The 19,075-nt window shown below is 40.9% G+C and overlaps 1 protein-coding gene and 1 long non-coding RNA gene across 5 annotated transcripts in view; one reads left to right on the forward strand and one right to left on the reverse strand.

The window, feature by feature from the left end:
• Nucleotides 1-409: 409 nt before the first annotated feature.
• LOC109955074 (uncharacterized) lies at nucleotides 410-11,619 on the forward strand. The gene is made up of 5 exons (XR_002274216.1): nucleotides 410-528; nucleotides 7,629-7,667; nucleotides 8,242-8,388; nucleotides 8,578-8,695; nucleotides 9,374-11,619. It is a non-coding gene; the product is annotated as an uncharacterized LOC109955074 (long non-coding RNA).
• A 97-nt stretch (nucleotides 11,620-11,716) lies between these two features.
• Nucleotides 11,717-19,075, reverse strand: part of rnf144aa (ring finger protein 144aa) — a 31,106-nt gene continuing 23,747 nt past the window's right edge. For all 4 annotated transcript variants that reach the window (XM_020590878.1, XM_020590880.1, XM_020590881.1 and 1 more), the window contains 3 exons: nucleotides 17,189-17,336; nucleotides 16,839-16,928; nucleotides 11,717-14,710 (listed from right to left, as the gene is read on the reverse strand). In XM_020590878.1, the coding sequence (XP_020446534.1) occupies nucleotides 14,579-14,710; nucleotides 16,839-16,928; nucleotides 17,189-17,336 (370 nt within the window). In that variant the 3' untranslated portion in view covers nucleotides 11,717-14,578. The remainder of the gene's footprint in view (nucleotides 14,711-16,838; nucleotides 16,929-17,188; nucleotides 17,337-19,075) is intronic.

Raw genomic sequence — 19,075 nt, forward strand, 5'->3', positions numbered from 1 at the left:
TGCTGTAGAGGTTTTGTGAGAGGGAGCACTTGAAAATGAGCGAACAGCAGAACATGGTGAGGAATGGAGCAGTGCAGGTGAGGAGAGGGGAGGTAAAAAGCTGACAACGTTAATATGAAACCAAAAGGAGAGTGCAACCTGGCAGTCACTCAAATCCTGCACCTGCACCTTTATAAAACAAGCTCTCCGGTATTGCTCACTGGCTCCCTCTCTCTCTCTTTTTTGTTTCCCTCACTTCTCTCTTTTTTGCTCTCTTTCTCCCTCCCTCGCTCTCTTTCCTTTCCATGTGCTGTGGCTTGGGGCGTTGTCATTTTCAGCATGTTTTCTCTACACTGTGCACTGTGTGTGTGTGTGTGTGTGTGTGTGTGTGTGTGTGTGTGTGTGTGGTAATTGCAGCCCCCCTGCAGCCACCCTTGGGGAAGAAGAGAACGATGAGGAGGACCTGTTTGAGAGCAGCCGTGCCAGGTTTTGTGGTACGAGTCAGTATGGAGCTACAGACACCTGGTCTGCCTGAAGGGCAAGGAGAAGGTAGACTTTCTTTTTCTATTCTCCCTCGTTCAGCCCTCCCTTCGCTTTCTATTTGACCTTTCTCTCTTTGATGCTCTCTCACTTTCACACACACTCTGTGTGTCTGCTCTCCTCGAGCATGGAGAAAACAGCTGCCCTACAGCTTGCGCAGAGGCATCCCACCTCACTGGCCCAGCCCATCCCATCAATCATGGCATACTACTCACCGCTGTTTGTATAGATGCAAGTTCACTAGAAAGGGAGAAACTTAAAACTTTGGGTCAGTGACTTTGAAACAATTCAAGGCCTGAGACTGTCGTACCAGCTGATACTGCTTCATAAACAATAATACATAACTAACAATGCCCAACAACCTGATTGGCACAGGATTGCCACGGTCTGAACCCATGGACCAGATCATTACAATGTTCTGGTTCATTACAATTTGGGGCTTATTTTGAAAGTTTTAGCCATTATTCCCATTGGTTACATACATTTACTCAGCAACTGCAGAGAGCTGGGAACACTGACAGAAAGACTGACAGGGCAAAAAACACAAGTCATAAGGTAATCAGACAAGGTGTAAACAAGACAAAAGTATAAACTGATTAACTAAAAACTTGTATTTGGCATTGAAACCAAAAGTTAGGACATCTTAAATATAAGCAGTAATCCTATGCACAGTAAAACACTCTTGCATTGTTTGCAGATCTGAGTAATTAGCATAGTGAATACTGTACGGCATCATAACCGACGAAGAGAATGGTAGAATTGCAAAAATGAAATGCAAGTTTAACAAACTCCAATTACACTTTAAAGAAATTGTTTCACATTATGGGAAATATGCATGGTGGCTTTCTTTCTGACAAAGTGTCTACACAGAAGGCATAGCATGAGCAGCACATTTAGTAGAGCGCCACTGTGTCACCACTAACAGCTGCGGAGCTGCTCAACAGTAATTTTCTAATCTATAAAATGCAGAGCATTGCAATGTGAGATTGTTACAGTAGCAGAAAGTAGTGTATGTGTCACAGGCACTACTGTTTATATTCCACTGTGGAATTTTTAAGTGCATTATATAGTGGATAGTTTTACACATCATTTGGATAGCACACTATATAATGCACTATGTAGTGAGTTTGAACATAGCCACAGTATTAATAGTAGTTTGCCAGGCTTTTGGCAGTGCTCAGAACACAGTACACAATCGCTGTAGCTGGACATGTCCAATAAACTGCAGAAAAATAAACTAGGAACGTCAAAATACAGACAGATGACTGGAAAAACTTGGCTGAAACACTTTCTGTGTAGACACAGAGTTGGAGCGATACCACTCTCGTGTGGGCATGATAAATACAAAGCTACAGTTAGGAGATGGTCAGCTAGTGAGCACAAAGACTACAAACAGGAGAAACTTCCTTTTGTCGCATCAGTTCAGATTTTAATACAGTATTTCAAAACAGACGTGAATATGTTGTGAAATTACATCTATAACAAGATCGCTGATAAACTGATACTCAAGAACTGTGATCTGTGTCTGTCATCACAGTGTAGCTAGCATTTATAGTCTGCAGTGCTTTAACGCTTTGTCACTGCTCTTTGGCCTTTCCACTCAACTTTGATATTCACCATCAGCTTTGTGGCCATATGTGGACATGGTGGTTGAGCGATGAAAAAGTTGCTCGTTTTCATATTCAAGTCTGACATATTGAGGAATGGAAAGATGCACGTCGAGCGTTTGTGGGAAAAGACAGTGACATACGGACACAGACTCTCTCTCTCGCTCTCAGATACACACACATACAGCACACAACTCTTGGTCAGCAGCACAGATGAGTTCTGGGAAAACAAGCAGCTGCAGGAGGAGGAAAGGACCATAAGGCTGGATGGCGTGCCAAATTTCATCATCTATTATGGATTGCCTGAGATGCGTACTCTACCGCAACCAGGGGCATGTCTCAGATTCAAATGCAGTGGCCAGTCTGCATGCTCACATATACTCTGTTGGCAATTTATTAGGTACACCAAGCTACCCACGTACCTAATAAACTGGCAACACACCTTGTTACAGATTGTCACCTCATCCATAGTAATTTCCTTAGCTTAATAAAACGAATGGTTTGCATTTGTCGGTGGTGCAGTGGTTAGGACTGTTGTCTCACAGCAAGAAGATTCTAGGTTTGAACTTTGTGGCCAGCTGGGGCCTTTCTTTGTGTGAATTTGCATGTTCTCCCTGTGCCTGTGTGATCCAGCTTCCTCCCAGAGACATGCAGGTTAGGTTGACTGGTTATAACTTTTTAATTTCTGTATAGAGGACCAGTGCCTCGAACACATAGTAGATGGCGTGGGCCTCGATAACACACTTGCTCCTGCAGTGGTTACATTTTGTGGAGTGGTCTTGGTCCCATCTTCAGGAAAGGAAATGGGATAACTTGTTGTTCTGCGTGTTTGTGTATCTTTTCAGAGGGAGCACTTTGGCAGGCACCATTACCACCCAGCAGTAAATTGCCTTGTAAATTACAGTGCCGGGGTAATAAAGCCAGATTTGTATATCACCGGGAGTAGAGACTGTGTCTGTCTTGTAAATTTAATTAAACAGCAGGTGCAAAATCAGGTCATATGGCTTTGATGTGCCCCATGTGAGAATGACAACCAGACAAAGATTCTAATACAGGCAGCATTTACATATTTTTGCATGTGGCGGGCGGCTTGTACGGAGGTAGGGGAAGCCTCGCCTATCACCTTGTAGTGTATTAAATTTCCCCAAATTAAAAAGGATTCAAGCTGTCACCTTCAATTTTAATAGATCTACAGCAAAATAAATGGTTAAGCACAACAAAAAACAGCCTCTTGCTTGTTTAGAAGATGCATAAATGCAGCCATTACCAACACCTAGTGCCAACTGAAACACTTTCAGACTAATTGGCTCTTATTGTCTGCACATTAGTCAACATCAGAACTAACCCAATCCTGGTCTTGTTCCTAAGGTGCAGGAACCTTCCTCATGTGTGAAACCTACAGTCACAAGTCTCGAGGTCATGTTTGACCAAACGTTGACCCTAGAGCAGCCTGTGAAGTGTCTGACTCCTTCCTGCTTCTTTCAGCTCAGGAATATTGCTAAAGTTAGATCCATGGTGTCTCATGGTGGAAATGATCGTTCATGCTTTTGTCTCATCCTGATTAGACTGCTGTAACTCCATATTCACTTGTCTCAGTAAAAAATATTTCACCGTACAGAGAATGCTGCAGCTAGGCTTTTGGGAACACATTACACCTAGTCTGATCTCTTTGCATTGGCTCTCAGTCAAAATCAGAATTCACTTCAAGATCCTTGTACTTCCTTTCAGAGCCCTGCATGGCCAGGCACTCGCCTATATCAAAGATTTACTACAGCCCTAAGAAACTAGTAGGTCTCATTGGAGAGGGGGTTGTTGGCTAGAACTCTCTCTCAGTGGGCTTAAGATCTGTGGACACTGTGGACATTTTAAGAAGCAGCTCACGACCTATCTTTTTAAAATGGACTTTGAATAGTGATCTTATTTTTTGTAGTGCTCTTATTGTGTTGTTTTTTTGACAATATTGCTATTTTAAAGGATATAGCTTATAGCTGTATTTTGTACTTTTGTGTGAATCACTTTGTGACTATTGAGCTAGAAAGGTGCTATATAAATAAACTTTACTTACAAGCACAGGGCAAATAAAGTACTTCTCAAAAAAGTGAATCAAGATGTGACACCCAGCTAAGCCAGCGTCTGCAGTATACCATATTAGGCAAGCTGGGGATTTTCCAACCAGCTAGAATTGTTTTATTAATATAGATTTCTTTTAGACTAATGTGCACTGAAGCCAAAAATCATCCTCTTATGACTGTGCTTGACCTGTGACACCATCAACATGCTCTCTGGGCGTCCGGAAGACCCTTTCCTGTATGTCGATTTGAGCTCTCTGCCAGAAAGCCTACAAACGTGTCAGCCGAATCAGTTGACCTGACGGCAACACCTTCACTTGTTTCTTTCTTTTTTCTTTTTTTGTAGGGGAGAGGAAGTGGTTGATAATTACCACCTAGGATGTAGCCATCTGTGCCGCCCTTTCACGGCCTGTTAAGCTTGCTTTTCAGAAAGTTTAGTGTTGACAGAGGGCACGAGACAGGAGTGAACACAAGAGCGCGTTAAAAAGACTGCACACTCAAGCAAAATTAAAAGTACTGCTAAAGAGCTCATTTACAGGCAGACAGTAGAGGAGGAGGCAAAGGAGTAAGGATAGGAGGAAATAGGCAGAGGGCAAGGAGAAGGTGTTAAAATCAAGAGAGGGACTTGGAGGAACTGATGCGGTTGAGTACACTCGCTGATAAATCGCGTGAAGAATAGTAATACTGGAAACACGGCCAGCGACCTCACACAGTCCCTATCTTGTTTTGTCCCGGCATGCGCACTTTCCAATTGTTCCAGCTCTGTAACTTTTCATCAAACCCGTCCATCACTCAGCGCCGCCTATTGTCATCAGCCATGAGGGACACCTGTGTTTCTGCAATAAGGCAGCAGTTATCATCAAGCTGTCGGATATCTGTCACCATGGCTGGATCTATGTGGAAACCTTTGCTGTCAAAACCTGTCAGATTTCACTGAGTCTTTAATGAGAAAAAGCCAAGTTGAAACCACAGATACAAATGTGTGTGTGTGAGTGAGAGTGAGAGATAGAGCAGGCTGAGGGAACAGGTGCATAGCTGGAAGCTGTGGTGGTGGTAGGAGCAGTAGGGGCTCAGTACAGTACGTCATGTCTGATAGCTGACGCTTCCAGTCTCACTAATCAAACGCACATCAACTGCCAGTGAGTGAAAAACACATAACTGACATTACATAAAGAGCAGAGGGCTGGAAACTGACAGAGCTCCATTTCACAAACTTCATATTAAATCTTCAGATAGAAATATGTTCTTTTACTGTAGCCTTAAGCATTTTATAAAATCAATTTGCGACGTTTCATTGGTAAACCAAACTGTAAAGTAACTTGAAAATAGTGAGTGGTTTCCCCACAGTTCTTTTTACACCTGGCAATGTAGTCATCAACCCCAGCCTGTTTGTATATGAATCTGCACTCATTTCAAACTGAATCCCTAAGGTCTTTGCTGTTCTCAGGTATGTCATAATGACAGAAAACAGTTCGTTAATTTACCCGCGGCCCTCGACAACCGTTACCCTCATCAGGCAGGCTTGCTGTCCCAACAGGCCTGTCAGAGACCAGGTGAGGAGGCTCAGGTGATTGACCCCAGGCAAACATCTCCCAGATAAAATCAAGAGAAAGGAGGGAGAGCTGGGGTAAGAGACAGGAGGCAAGTGGAGCAGGAGAGCAAACACAGGGTTGCAGATGAAGAAACGGGATGGCACAGATGAGTTTTATTAAGGTGCAGATTGTGAGAGGGTGTCAAGCAGTGCTGAAGGTAAATAGAGAGGAGGTGTGTAATGGCAGAAAAGGACTAGAAAGACAGAGGAGGAATGCAATCCAATCTGTCGTTGACAGACTCATGCAGGAGCCTGGAGGAGTAGCTAACATTGTACATTACTTTATTTGAAAAGGAAAATAGTTTGTATTTCCCAAACTATTCCTTTAGCATCCTATATCCTGTTTATTTAATATGTACTAAATCCTCAGTGTTGCTGTTTTACAAGGGGGTTTATGTGCTGGACAATTTCTCGGCTGGGAGCAGTGACTCCTTGGAGTCTCCAGTGGTTGCAGTGATAAGACTTCTTTTTAGCTTTGCACAGAGCAGACTAGCTGTTTCCCTTATTTCCAGTCTTTATGCTAAGCTAAGCTAACTATTTGATATCAGTATTTTCATCCTGTATTTACCGTGCAGCAAGAGAGTGAATGTATTTTCCAAAATGTTTAATTATTCCTTTTAATATAGTTAAATATTGCTCAGATAATTAATAAAATTAATATTCTGTCAGCACTAATAAGTATTTGTTGAGGTTTTTCACAAACAATTGAGTTTTAGAACAACAAATACTGTACATCCTTTGCTGTTGATTTGACAGGCCAGGGCTTTGTCTAGATGAACCACAGGCAGCTAGTTTGAACTAATAGGTCTCAGTGGCTTAAAAGACAAAGAGCAGTACACTACATGCTGGGATAAAATAGATCAGAGGGGGGATCCAGTCATCATACTGTATGTCAATCACTGGCTGCAGTACAATAGTGCCCGGTCACAATCAGAGTCCTGCAAGCTGTGTGTGCAAGTATGAGCAAATGTACATGCCTATTATTAACCCTTCATCCTAGCCAGAAGTGGCAGAGAGCTCTTGGTTTACAACATCAACATGTGTTTACTCCATTTTTCCCTCAGCGGGGGTGAACGCTGCCCATCAGTGTGACATGTGAGGGCTGAGAAAAGAGCCTCTACAATAGATGTCGGTGCTCAGTGGGACAGAAAACAACACGTACGGAAGCTGTACTGCATGTTGGACTGAAGTCTTATTCCTTCACTAGATGCTTCACTTCTTAGTCAGTGGTTGTATGTTATTGACAAACAGGCGGTTCCATTTTGCAGCACTCTAGTTCCCTCTTCTGGCAAACAGATTTACCATTAAGTATATTTTGATGTGAATACTTTTGTACTTGAGCAACATTTTGAATACAGGATTTTTACTTGTAACAGTATTTTTACACTTTGGTATTCCTATTTTTACTGAAGTAAAGCATCTGAGTACTTTCTTCCACCACTGCAGCTTGTATCGGAGCTCTTAACACTACTTGACACAAGATGCAATTGACCACAGGCTCTTGTGCAATAATTCCTATATATACTGTAGTATTCTGTCTGGTGTAAATACTTGTGCTGTTTGTTATGATATTGTGCTATTTTTACTCCATTGTGGAGTCCAAAACAAAGTTCCTTACGGGGGGGAAGGTATACTTGATCTTAACTTATAAATCATTGCGGATCATAAAGCCGATTTTATCCTTGAACAGGGAAAAAGAAATATTCCTGTTTTTAACAGGCACACTGACTGTTCAGTGAACACTTATGATGATAGTGGTAATTTAGCAGTATAGATATGAACACATACAAGCCCATTAATCACTTCTCTGATAACAATTGCATATCTTGTTTTTCTTTTTAGGGTGTCTTCCTGTGCATAATGATGACTGACTTCCAGGAGGTAAGTAAGGCTTTCCATCATCAGCTGTACCTGTATTTGTATTTTCACTTACATGGACTAGTCCAGTGGTCTCAAACCTGGAGCTTGAGACTCCTACACAGGGATTCATGCTTTCAGAGTTTTCCCTCTAATCTTTCCATTTTTCTTGTGAAATACCGTCATTGTTCACCCTTCGGATCTTTAAAATTAAATAAAAAAAAAAACAATCTGCGATTTTGATTGAACTGACCACAGTTCAGACATGCAACCTGCGACAAGGTTTACAAGCATGACCTTGTATTAAGGCATTGGAAACTAAACTAAACTAGGTTGGAAACCACTGGACAAGACTATATCCAGGATATGTTTGTTTAGCCCTTATTTAGCCACCTTTCCTCTTAAGATTCAGCTGTTTTATTACGTTTACAGCAGTACTATTAGAGCCCAATGCACATTTCATAACATATTGGAGACCAGAGTCGTTACGTACGTTCTGTTTATTTTAAAAAGCCACTTTGACTGTAATACGAATTTCCTGCACTGATGCCATAGTATGTGGTTTGAAAGGTTAAGAGTTTGCTGGTTGGTTTGTAAGTGCAGGGCAGCGGAGGAGGATGCTGATGGGGAGCAGGAGGATGGCTTGGCAGCAGGGTGTTGGAAAGTAAAGCCAAAGCAGATCAGCCTGGTCGGCCTGCAGCCAGCACACGTGTGATAGCAGAACCTTGTGTAGTGTACAGAGCAGGTGCGAAGGCCTTGTCTCTTCTCATCCATCCCTCTCTTCAGCCACGCAGTTTGCATCTGTTTCTCTGAGGTTCAGCTCTTTGTCTTCCAAGTCTCTCTGTCCATCTCTCCATTTTCCATCCTCACACCTCCTGGCTCTCTCCCCCTCCCTCCCTCCCTCCCTCCCTGTATCATTCTTCATTTGCTCCAGATAACACATCAGCTTCAACGCCCATCCACAAACCCTGTCACCATGGTGCCCACAGATGGCAACTTCCTGTGGTCCTGCCCAGTGATTGGTGGAGAGACTTCCAAACAGAGAACAGCTGGTGAGGGATGATATATCACTGAGCGTTTGCACTTTCATTTTCAGGGTTGTCTTGTTAATGCTCCCAATCCAGCATCTGGCAGGAAATAGACACAAAGGCAGAGAGAGGGAGAGAACAACCTGTTCTTTGGCAGACCTTAACAAAAGCCTGACATACGTCTGATGAACAGACAGCTGCAGTGGAACACACAAAAGAGACAGAGCTGCTATGAATATGAAGGAAAGATGCTTGACACAAGTAAAACAAAGTCTAGATAAGAGGATGTGCATGTTTTCTAGAAAAAGCCATTGCTAGGCGTGGGAAATGATAAATACACATTCTGAGGATCAAAAAGCAGCAATTAAGATGTAACTGTACTCAAATGTTTTATCCACCAACATAGAAAAGTTAGAACATAAAAATACAAAAGGACTTTTTCATTTGTGATGCTACATGGTTTTGCTTCCCTGTTTAGCATTGCTTTCTCCATGAAATGGTAAAAATTAACAAAAGGGGAAATACATGTTTTTTTCATCTTTGTAGCATAAAGACTAGATATTACAGAACTGTATTTGTGGAGTGTAGTTGTTAAAAATGTTATTTTTATATTAATACTTTAGCAGACTAATTATGAAAAGATAATGTCTTGTTTATAGTAACCGCTGTGAATGATTTGTACACACATTCTGTCTCCCCCAGTGAACAAAAAGGAGAACTTTACAGTTTCAACACCAGAGGGAGCCATTCAACGACTCTGTGGGCCACAGGACTTCACCGTGGTATGTCTGACCATATTTCAATAGATATTTCAACACATTAATGAATGACGAGAAGAGAATCACAAAAAACAACAACCTTTAATACCTGGTGTCACAGTGTTAGTGGAACTGCAGATATATCAAGATGCTGAGTTGTACAGAACTGATCCAAATATGCCATTACAGTGTCAATTTCTTTATCACCCAGATTAATGAACTTTTATTTACTGATTAAACTAAAGACATCGGGTACCATGTGTAAACACAGGAGTACTGTGTACAGACAGCACTTCCTCTGACAGTAATCTGCTTACGTAGGCGACTGATTACAATTTAATTGCCCAATCAGGCCTGAAGAATGATGCACTGAAGATCATTTTGCTGAACATCAAACCATATTTTCTGAAAGAAAGGGAACAAAAAGGAAAATTAAAAAGCAGAGTGCTGGGCACCAGGTTTGACAACGCTACCACTGCAAAGATCTTTGAGGCTACAGTATATTAATTTGTAACATGTAGAGGTCAGAGAAAAAAATCATGCAGCTTCATCTCTTCACACAACAGGTTAGAAAATATAAATTGCTGCTCATAACCAAAATTGATCTTGGAATAGTTGCAAAGTAGAACGAGAGCCTTTGTAAAGTAAACTTGGCTTTGCTTCCCAATTAAGGGCTAAATCTTGGAAATGAGCCCTTAACTTGGTCAAACCGCCCTACTCCAACAACACCTGTGCTGGTGTTAATTGGTTTTATATGGAGCCCTGACAAGCCTCTTCTGGCCCTACAAAACAAGTAATCATGCCACGTGTCACTGCAGTGATTGTAATGTTTGCTGTCTGGCCCTTTTACAATTGTTGCATATAATACAGTTATCTACCTGTTCAGTGGAGCCAGCAAACACAGGTAAAGTTAGTTAGTTTGTGCTTGATAGACTTTGATGATGGTGATTTTTTTTAAATGTTTAAAATTATTTATTGTTGTGGTGATATCAGAACCCAGTTAGATTAAACTCTGAAAACTCTTTAAAAAGTATAGATGCGATCTTTCATATACAGCGACTTGTGTACTGAGTGGCCGAACACCTCCATTAAACAACTGGCACCATACTACACCCATTACAGATCATATCGAGAAGTAAAACAATGAAACCCATATACAGTGCAGTGCTTACATAAAGAAGCGTGAGACCCTGTAAAAACTGTTAATATATTACAAATACATGGCCAAAATGCACATACAGTAGACCGCTTGATTTCCTTCTCCCTTACAGGAAATCTGCTTGGCACGATTGTCATTAAAAACAACAGAAGCTTCAGGAAATAAACCAAACTTCCAAGCCAGAAAATTGGACAGTCTTTGATACAAAACTACCATGATCATACAGTAGGTGAGGTCAGCGAAAGCAACGCAGGATATTGTAAGGTACTCAGAATTTAAGGCTACTAATGCAGATGGTTAGCTACTGTTGTTAACTGTTGACCACCCTTTTGGTAACTGTAGCAGCACTTCTTATGAAATGCTACATGAACACTGATGAGTTATGACGCAAGGAGGGATAAAGTAAATGGCTTATTCAAAACATAGCAACGCGTGGTAGTAAAACTGTTTAATCAGAAATTATGACCAAGTGAATCATCTCAATGGTTTAAACTTTTGTTCCCCATTACTGACTTAACACTGTGAAGTTGTTCAGCTGTAAAAATAAATTCTAATTGCCCATAAAAACAAAGACCTTAACAAAATGGCCAAAATCTCTCCTGGTTTTTCAATCTAGCAACATTATAATACAGCTAAAAGACAGCGGCACACATGATAAAAGTAAAATGGATGGTTTCTGAATAATTCCCTGATTAAATAAAAGCCATGATATGCACATGTATTGTGACATTCTGCAGCTTTATCCCACCCGTGACATACAGTTGATTAAGACCAATTGATAGTCTTTTAATGTGATGTACAAACTTGCATAGATAAGGTGGTATAGTACAGAGCAGCTTCATAATTATGTGCCCCAAAACGGAACATTCTTTTATGTTTTCTCTATAGGCTTTTATGATGTCCCTGCGAGGAATAGCTGCTTGTTGTTAGAGATCTAACTACCAACAAAACGCTGACGCTCAGACCACTAACATATGCAAGTTTGCAATTTTGCCCAGCGGGTATTTGTTTAGTCTCACAGAGTGGGAGACCTAATCAGAGTTAAGCTTCAGATGATTCAGGATGATGGTTGAATGGAGGCTGATGAGCACTCCTGCTCAAAGGGGCTTAGGATATACAGTTGTTTGCTTTTTTTTTTTTTTTAAGTATGGCTATTAACAGTGTAGCGCATGGGTGACATCATAGAATCATCTGAATATAAAGGGCTTGACAACTTTTAAACATGCTTTCCTTAGGCATATTTGGATTTTGACTTTGAACAGTTTGTAATGCACAGGGGGATATGCCTGATTTTGGCCACTCACTTTAAGGCTATTCATTTCTATGTGGCCAAACCATAGACTGTATATAATACCTGACTACGTGTCACCACTTCCTGCCACTATGGAAAAGTGAAGCCACAAAATTGTGAATTTGAAGAAAGCCATCTTGCTTTTGTGATGCATTTTGAAACCTGATTCTGTGCAGAGGCGGGGCTGCAGCATCAGGCCACCAATTAAAAACTGGTATTTCCACACTTACCCTTTTTAGATCAGAATTTATTAAGACAAAATGACTACTTGTACACAAATTAGCATGATAATATCTACCTAAAATTACAGAAATCAACTGTGGGAAAAATCTATTTGAATTTTAGTTAAAATTTTTAGTTTGGCTTGTCCTATTTGCGAACATGAACAGGGCAGGGGGGTGATGGATTTGTGGTGGCTTCAGTCTTGGGGAGCTGTTAAGCATCTATCTTTATATACAGTCTATGGGCTAAACCACCATCTGGTACGGAAGCGCATTGCAATCACCAAAATAAAAAAATCCAGCTTTTCTCTCATAATTATAAGATCTTATCCTTGTAATTATGAGATGCTGCCGGGGTGGGAACACTACAGAACTTTCCTGAAAATCTTCAGATTTTAATTAAGTCTTTAAAATCAAAGTGATAAATGCCCGTACAGCTGATTTTCATAGCACAAGTGAACTTTTGTATGTAGTGTTCCAAAACGTAAACCAATATAGGCTGAGAACAGCCTGCCTACAGTGTAACTCACTATATACAGTACATGTACTAAAGAGGAGTTGGAAAGCTTCAGAACCTGCTTGAGAAACATTGGGTTTTTAAGATTTCTTCGGTAGGCTCTTTATGCAATTCTGACAGCACATCCAACAGTAGGTAGCAAAATGAACTGCTAATAGCTGAGTCAGCATACTTAGTGCTCCAGAACGTAATATATATATATATATAAATATAGCCTAGACTAAAAACGGTACCCTCATTGTTACAGACTGTATCCATGGCAACATTAAGTAGCCGATAGCTTACTTTCCTGTTTCTTGTCAAAGTTTATATCTGTTCGGATGGATGATGACTCTGAAGGCTTAAGTTTTAATGCTCTGTCATGATTACGAGATCAGGATCATGCTAGATTATGGTTGCTTTTATAAGAAAAAGTTTAATGTTGCCATGGATACAATGTGGGCTGCAGCTTGGGCATAGTTTTTAACCAATATTTGGTTATTCTGAAGGAATCTTAAAAACCCAATATTTCTCAAGCAGCTTCTGAAGCTTTCCAGCTGCTGCTCATTACATGCACAGTAAGTTACACTCTAGGTGGCAACTTTGAGGCCTGTTTTTGCCGACATTTGTTTACATTTTGGAACAAGTAGTATCCTGATATAACTATTAACAGTTCATTTTTGCTATGCACTATTGGATGTACTGACAGCTATCACTGAATTACTGAAAAACTAAAGAATCCATTAAAACATGATGATGTTCAGGCAAGTTCTAGATTATCTCATAATTTAGAGAAATGCTCATAATTCACAATTATGAGAAACTAAGTAATAGTTACAAGATAAGATCCTTTTTTCTTTTTTTTTTGGTGAATACAATGTGCTTTCATAATCCGGGGTCAGAGAATTACTGGAGAGACATCTATGCTAGTGAAGTTCCACCACATGCGGATGCAGTCTTGGTAAAAAACTGATGGTGAACTCAAAGGGGAGCACCACTCAATTTGGGAAATGACTCGATCTAGGATCATGAACTGTAACATCTTCTGGAAAAACGCTCTCACAAAGATGCTGCAAACATATAACATCTGGAGGCACATCAAAAACAAATGAAAAATGGTAATTAAACATAAGAAGTTAAAACTACTGTACATTGTCACTTGACAAAAGAAGATTAGCATATTTTTAGCTTTGAGTGGCGATCCCCTTTAATACGTATTCCTAAAAGTTTGGAAAACACACAACACATAGACACTACTCTGAGCACAGTCCTATTAAAAGCGATAGGTTATAAAACATTGACATCATCAAGAGGACGTGCTGTACACTGAGTTGAGAATGACAACAGCCTCCCATCTCTACTTCAGTCACGAACATGACAACGAAATCATGTTCGGTGTGCAAATCGAGTAACACCAAACATGCGTGGCGTAGCTCTAATGCTACTGACTGAATCTGTAGAGCTCCTCGAGGTGTGGTGGTGGGGAAAAAGCTTTCGCTGTGTACGACAAACCGACAAAACAGAGTGAAAAAGTGAAAGTACTTTCTAATGTGGCTCCTGCACGACAGTGTCCATACAAGAGAAAAGCATTAGTCAACATAGATTTTTTTTTCCTATTTGCAGTGACCTGCTAATATACCATGTCACAGCAACCCACAACTTAAGACCACTTAAAGTGGCCCAGACTTCCTCGACATCCTCAAACCGCCACCGTCTTACAAACGTGGACAAAGTGGTCCTTAGATAAGTCTGACATCCTCTGACCTGGCACCCCTCTTCATGCTAAAACCTAGGGTCACTTTTCTGGCATACCTCTCTCATGCAGAGCGATGGATCTCGAAGCGGCCGAGGGATGGTGTAGGCTCGGCCAAAAAACGAAACACTCAAAGCTGGTAGGAGGAAAAGAATGTAACGGGGTGAAAAAGGGAAAAAAAGATGGCCCATCCTTGGAGTGGCTCTCCGCTCCAGCTCTGAGGACGTGTTTAGGTTGGCAACGGGTCGTCATCACCTTTGCTGCACTTGCACTTGCAGCAAAGAACGATGGGAGTGGCCAGAAGGAGGAAGGGGGAGGCGACCAGCAGAAGCAGACCGAAGCCAGCAAAGATCCCCACGACCTGCAAGGTGAGAGAGCAACAACAAAAAATAAATGTATTGCATTATTTTTCATAACTGTACAACATTTCTGGAATTTTTTTGTAATCTCATTGTTTAAGTGTAGCCTGGAATATTTACAATTAACTGCAATACCAAATGTTATCCAGCAGAGGTCATAGTACAGTAGCTTCAAAAAGCTTTGTTTTCTGGTAATTAAAGGCCTATAATAATAATAATAATAACAACAGCATTTTCTCTTCCTACTTCTCCAAGTAGCAACAATTTATATTAGAACAACTGGGCAGACCCTTATTTGACATTCAGATCGAAAGCAAAGGTGCAAATAAAAATATGGAAACACAGGAAATTGACAAACACAGGTCATCTCGTACAATGCACCAGATCAGCAACAATTTGAAAAACCTACTGCAAACTACAAGGACTGAAAAAGGTCCCAAATAAACTGACTGGGCCATTAAACTAACAGCTCCAGTACCATGGAGAGAAGGCTAACCCCCTGTAAACTCTTGTTAAATATTTCTTCTTTTGTTTTCATTAATTGCTTATTTACTGTTGGAACTTGTACCTGAACTTAAAACTGTTGGTTCATGATCTACCACAAGTTCTTTTTCTAATATAAGGAAAGTTACATAATCACATACTTCTCAAGTCAAATGACACATAAGGACTGGAGTGTTTCCCCAGGCTTTACAGCTTTGGGGGGATGGCGGTGACCATGTAGAGACAGAAATTACATGCCATCATGTAAATAAGATAACTGGCATAAAGCTATTTATTTTGTTTAATAAAAGAAAAAGGTATAGACCTGTTCTATAGGAAAGGTAACCTTAAATGACTTCTGTTGTGATCTAGCACTACATGGAAAATAAAATTAACTTTTATGCCTTTTATATTGGCGGGGCGCCCCCCCCCTCTTAATATAATGGCAGGGAACTGTTACTCTACAGCAGGACTTTGTGGAACACAAATAACTGATAGCTAAAACATTTGTTCCTTATCAAGTGAGCTGGCAAGTGGGGTGTTCTGAGTAGGAGGTGGGTTTTATCAACTAATAATACATCCTAGTTAATCATCTTTTTTTAAATTCTATGCATTAAAATATTACCAAGGCAAAAACAAATAGTCCTGACAATTTAATTAGAATTTCTTAGGAGCAGGGCAACTCAGTTACTTCACCATAAGGGGGAGCCAGACACTAGTAAATTCTAACCAATAACAGGAATACATAACACACAGGCACATGTAACAGTGACGTATACCAGCACAAATCATTCCCACTCAGAGGCTGAGGGACATATTTTGGGGGATCATACAGTAGTTAGTTTGTACTGTAGTGGAAAGCGTAATATTTGCTTTTATGTTTAGCACGTGACCTTCCCTTGGACTAACTTGTAGTAACATAGACCCTATGTCATCAGATACAGACAGGGAGGGATGTTGTTTTCACAAGCTACAGTACATTTGCCCTGGTGCATCTACCATGGGAGTGAGAGGGAGACTCTCTAGATGTGAAGGAGGTTAATGAGGAGAGCAAAAGAGAGAGAGCGAGCAGTGAAGCTATAGCTGGCTTCCGTCAGCTAGCTGTAATCATGTGACTCAGCCTGCCCCACTGGGCAACAGATGCTAGTTTTGACAAAATAACAAGTAAGTTGGACAAAGCGACGTGCCACCCAATGAACTGATGATTTGGCTAAGGAGAGTCACCGAGGAGAAATTTGGGAACCGAACAACAGAGTCAGGCTCTTGTCGTATGGAAATTACACGCCATACCTAATCCTTCATGTGTGATCCATCAATTCACATATGGGAAAGTACATACTGTATAAAGCAGTGCAAATTACATGTAATCCTGTCATTTTGTTTAGTTACATAATGGTAAAAAAAAGACTTTGGTTACTTAAATCTCTTTAAAGTGAATGGTGTGAATAATAGGGTTGGAGACAGAAGAACCCCAGAAACTTGTCGGTGCACGTGGATGAAGTGGTTCTTTTCCTATTGTGCTGTCAAAATAACACTCTGTGAGCCAGGAGGAAGCACAAAGCGGCAGAACCAAAGTGCTCATGTACGGCCACATGCTGGGGTGGGCAGCGTAATAGATGGTGGGGGAGCGGAAGATTGGTTTCTCACCTGTGTTCTGTGCCAGATAACAGATGCCCTGGAGTGGCCGAGTTTGTTTCGACAAGGCCCTTTGTCGTAGTGGATCAGGAGGAAATCATCCTGTGACACACACACATGCAGTACAGATAAAGACTGACCATTAGCAGTCTGAAAGACCCGGACGGCCGCTGAGAGAAAATTGCTTTGTAAATGTCCCACGGTTTCAGTTGTTTGCACTCACATAATTAAGATTACATAAGGCTCATAAGGCATCCTTATTCTAGTCACAGTATGCAAACACAGTACTGCAAAAACGCATACTGCTACTCTTTGTTGCAGTGACTATCAAGGAGTGAAGGAAGTAGTACGGACTAACTCACATCCAGTGACTCCAGGCAGTACCAGCAGAAGGCATGTTTGCAGTTCTTGCACATCATCTGTGCACAGCCTTCATCCCTCTCGATGTAGACTTTACATTTGGGACAGCGCTTGATTGGTGCATCATCCTCTTCATTCTTATGGAAAGAGCTGCGGAGAACAGAGAGATGTTTTTCATATAAAATCCAATGTTATTCACCATTCACTTTACTAGAAGTGCTGGAGATAACACAGCTTTAATGCAGTAATCAATTTGTACAATCTTTGGTGTATGAAGGTTGTATAAAAACAGTGGATAGTTTTAGTTCAGGAGCAACAGCTCTTCTAAGTTCTAGCAGTCACTAAATAGCCTTGAACTCCCTCTCACATTCTTATTCTCTGCTCCAGTTGGTGACAGTTTGCCTAGATCTCCTGTAAAGTACGGACACAGAAATCTGGAGGCGAGCAGGTAGGTGTCATTCTGGCCATTGCACCAGGACGGCAAAGAAACCCATTCATTTCTGAGCAAATTCGCTGTGAATAAATTGTACTACGCCTCTGATTGAATTACAGAACATTCTGTACATCTCCATTCATCTGACACCTGGCAGCCACCGGGAGATGTAAAGTATGCGGTTATTCTGATTTAAATAACTTTTTGTTTTTCAATAAGTGCATTAAATTAATCTGTCTAATGAATAGAAAGGGATTTTGTATAAGAAGCAGTCATCTCATCACAGGCAGACAGTTTGATGTAATGCTACATTTTTCACTTTCATTCTGAATCAGCTATGGGGGGATGGGGGTCAGACAAGGTTTAGAATTTCTTCAGTTACAGAATGTCTGGGGTGCAACTAAAAATCAAAATCCAGCTTTCAGAGACATCCTTATAGTGAACAATTCAAACACAGTCTCTTTACAACCAGGGGTAGGCCTGCTAATCCTCTCTCTTTTTTCCAGTGTGGTCTCAGAGCTTGGCCCTGAACCGGTGCAGATAGAAGAAAGCTCTGCAGAGCTAGTGACATTTAAAGAGTAAGCGGACATCACAAAGAAACGGGTCAGCTATACGCGTCTTGGTGCAGACCTCATCCTGCCCACACAGAGGCAGCCCATATCCTTCCAGGGGTTTCCCTACCATAGAAAGGCTTAGGTGCCTAAGTGTTTCTGCAGAGCGCCGAAGCCAAATGAATATAAAAAGGTGACATATCAGAATGAATGTAAAAACAACGCTGAGTTATACACGCTAAAAAATGACAAGATGACTTGATCTCAAAATGAAATGTAAGCTACAACAGCATAGCCCCAGCTTGTGACCATCATGTGTTGACTGTTAGCTGCACCACAATGTAATTATATAGTTATTAAAATGTTCAGTACTATTTTATTTATTTCACTTAAGAAATTAATTTATACCTACTTACACCATGTCTGAGCCATATCAATGTAATGTTAGCCACAGTTTGTGTCAGAGACCCCATATCAAATCAAATCAAATTTTATTTGTATAGCGCCAAATCACAACAAAAGTCATCTCAGGACACTTTACAAAGTAAGGTCTAGACCTTACTGTTATCAATATTATTTTGACGGACTGCTGTTTCCTGCGGTAAACCGTACTCATTTCCTGTTTTCTGTATTTGCACTGCATTGTGCTTGCTTCCAGATTGTTTAGGAATTAAACTCACTATTTTCTAGGTTCATCTGAATTTTTGAGTGACAACATACGCTTGCACCACTTAAAGCACTTGTTTTGCAGAAGTTCTTGCTAACTACCAAATTTAACTTGCTACTTTAGGTCGGCTAGTTTAGAAGCTAGCTAAGCTAGTAGCTTAATCGAGAGCAATGGCTTCCCCCTCTTCCTCTCCTCCTTTCTCTTGCTCGGAGTGTCGCATGTTCAGTTATTCCTCTGC

This window comes from Monopterus albus, unplaced genomic scaffold (assembly GCF_001952655.1).
Source record: "Monopterus albus unplaced genomic scaffold, M_albus_1.0 scaffold13.1, whole genome shotgun sequence".
NCBI classification, from domain to species: Eukaryota; Metazoa; Chordata; class Actinopteri; order Synbranchiformes; family Synbranchidae; genus Monopterus; species Monopterus albus.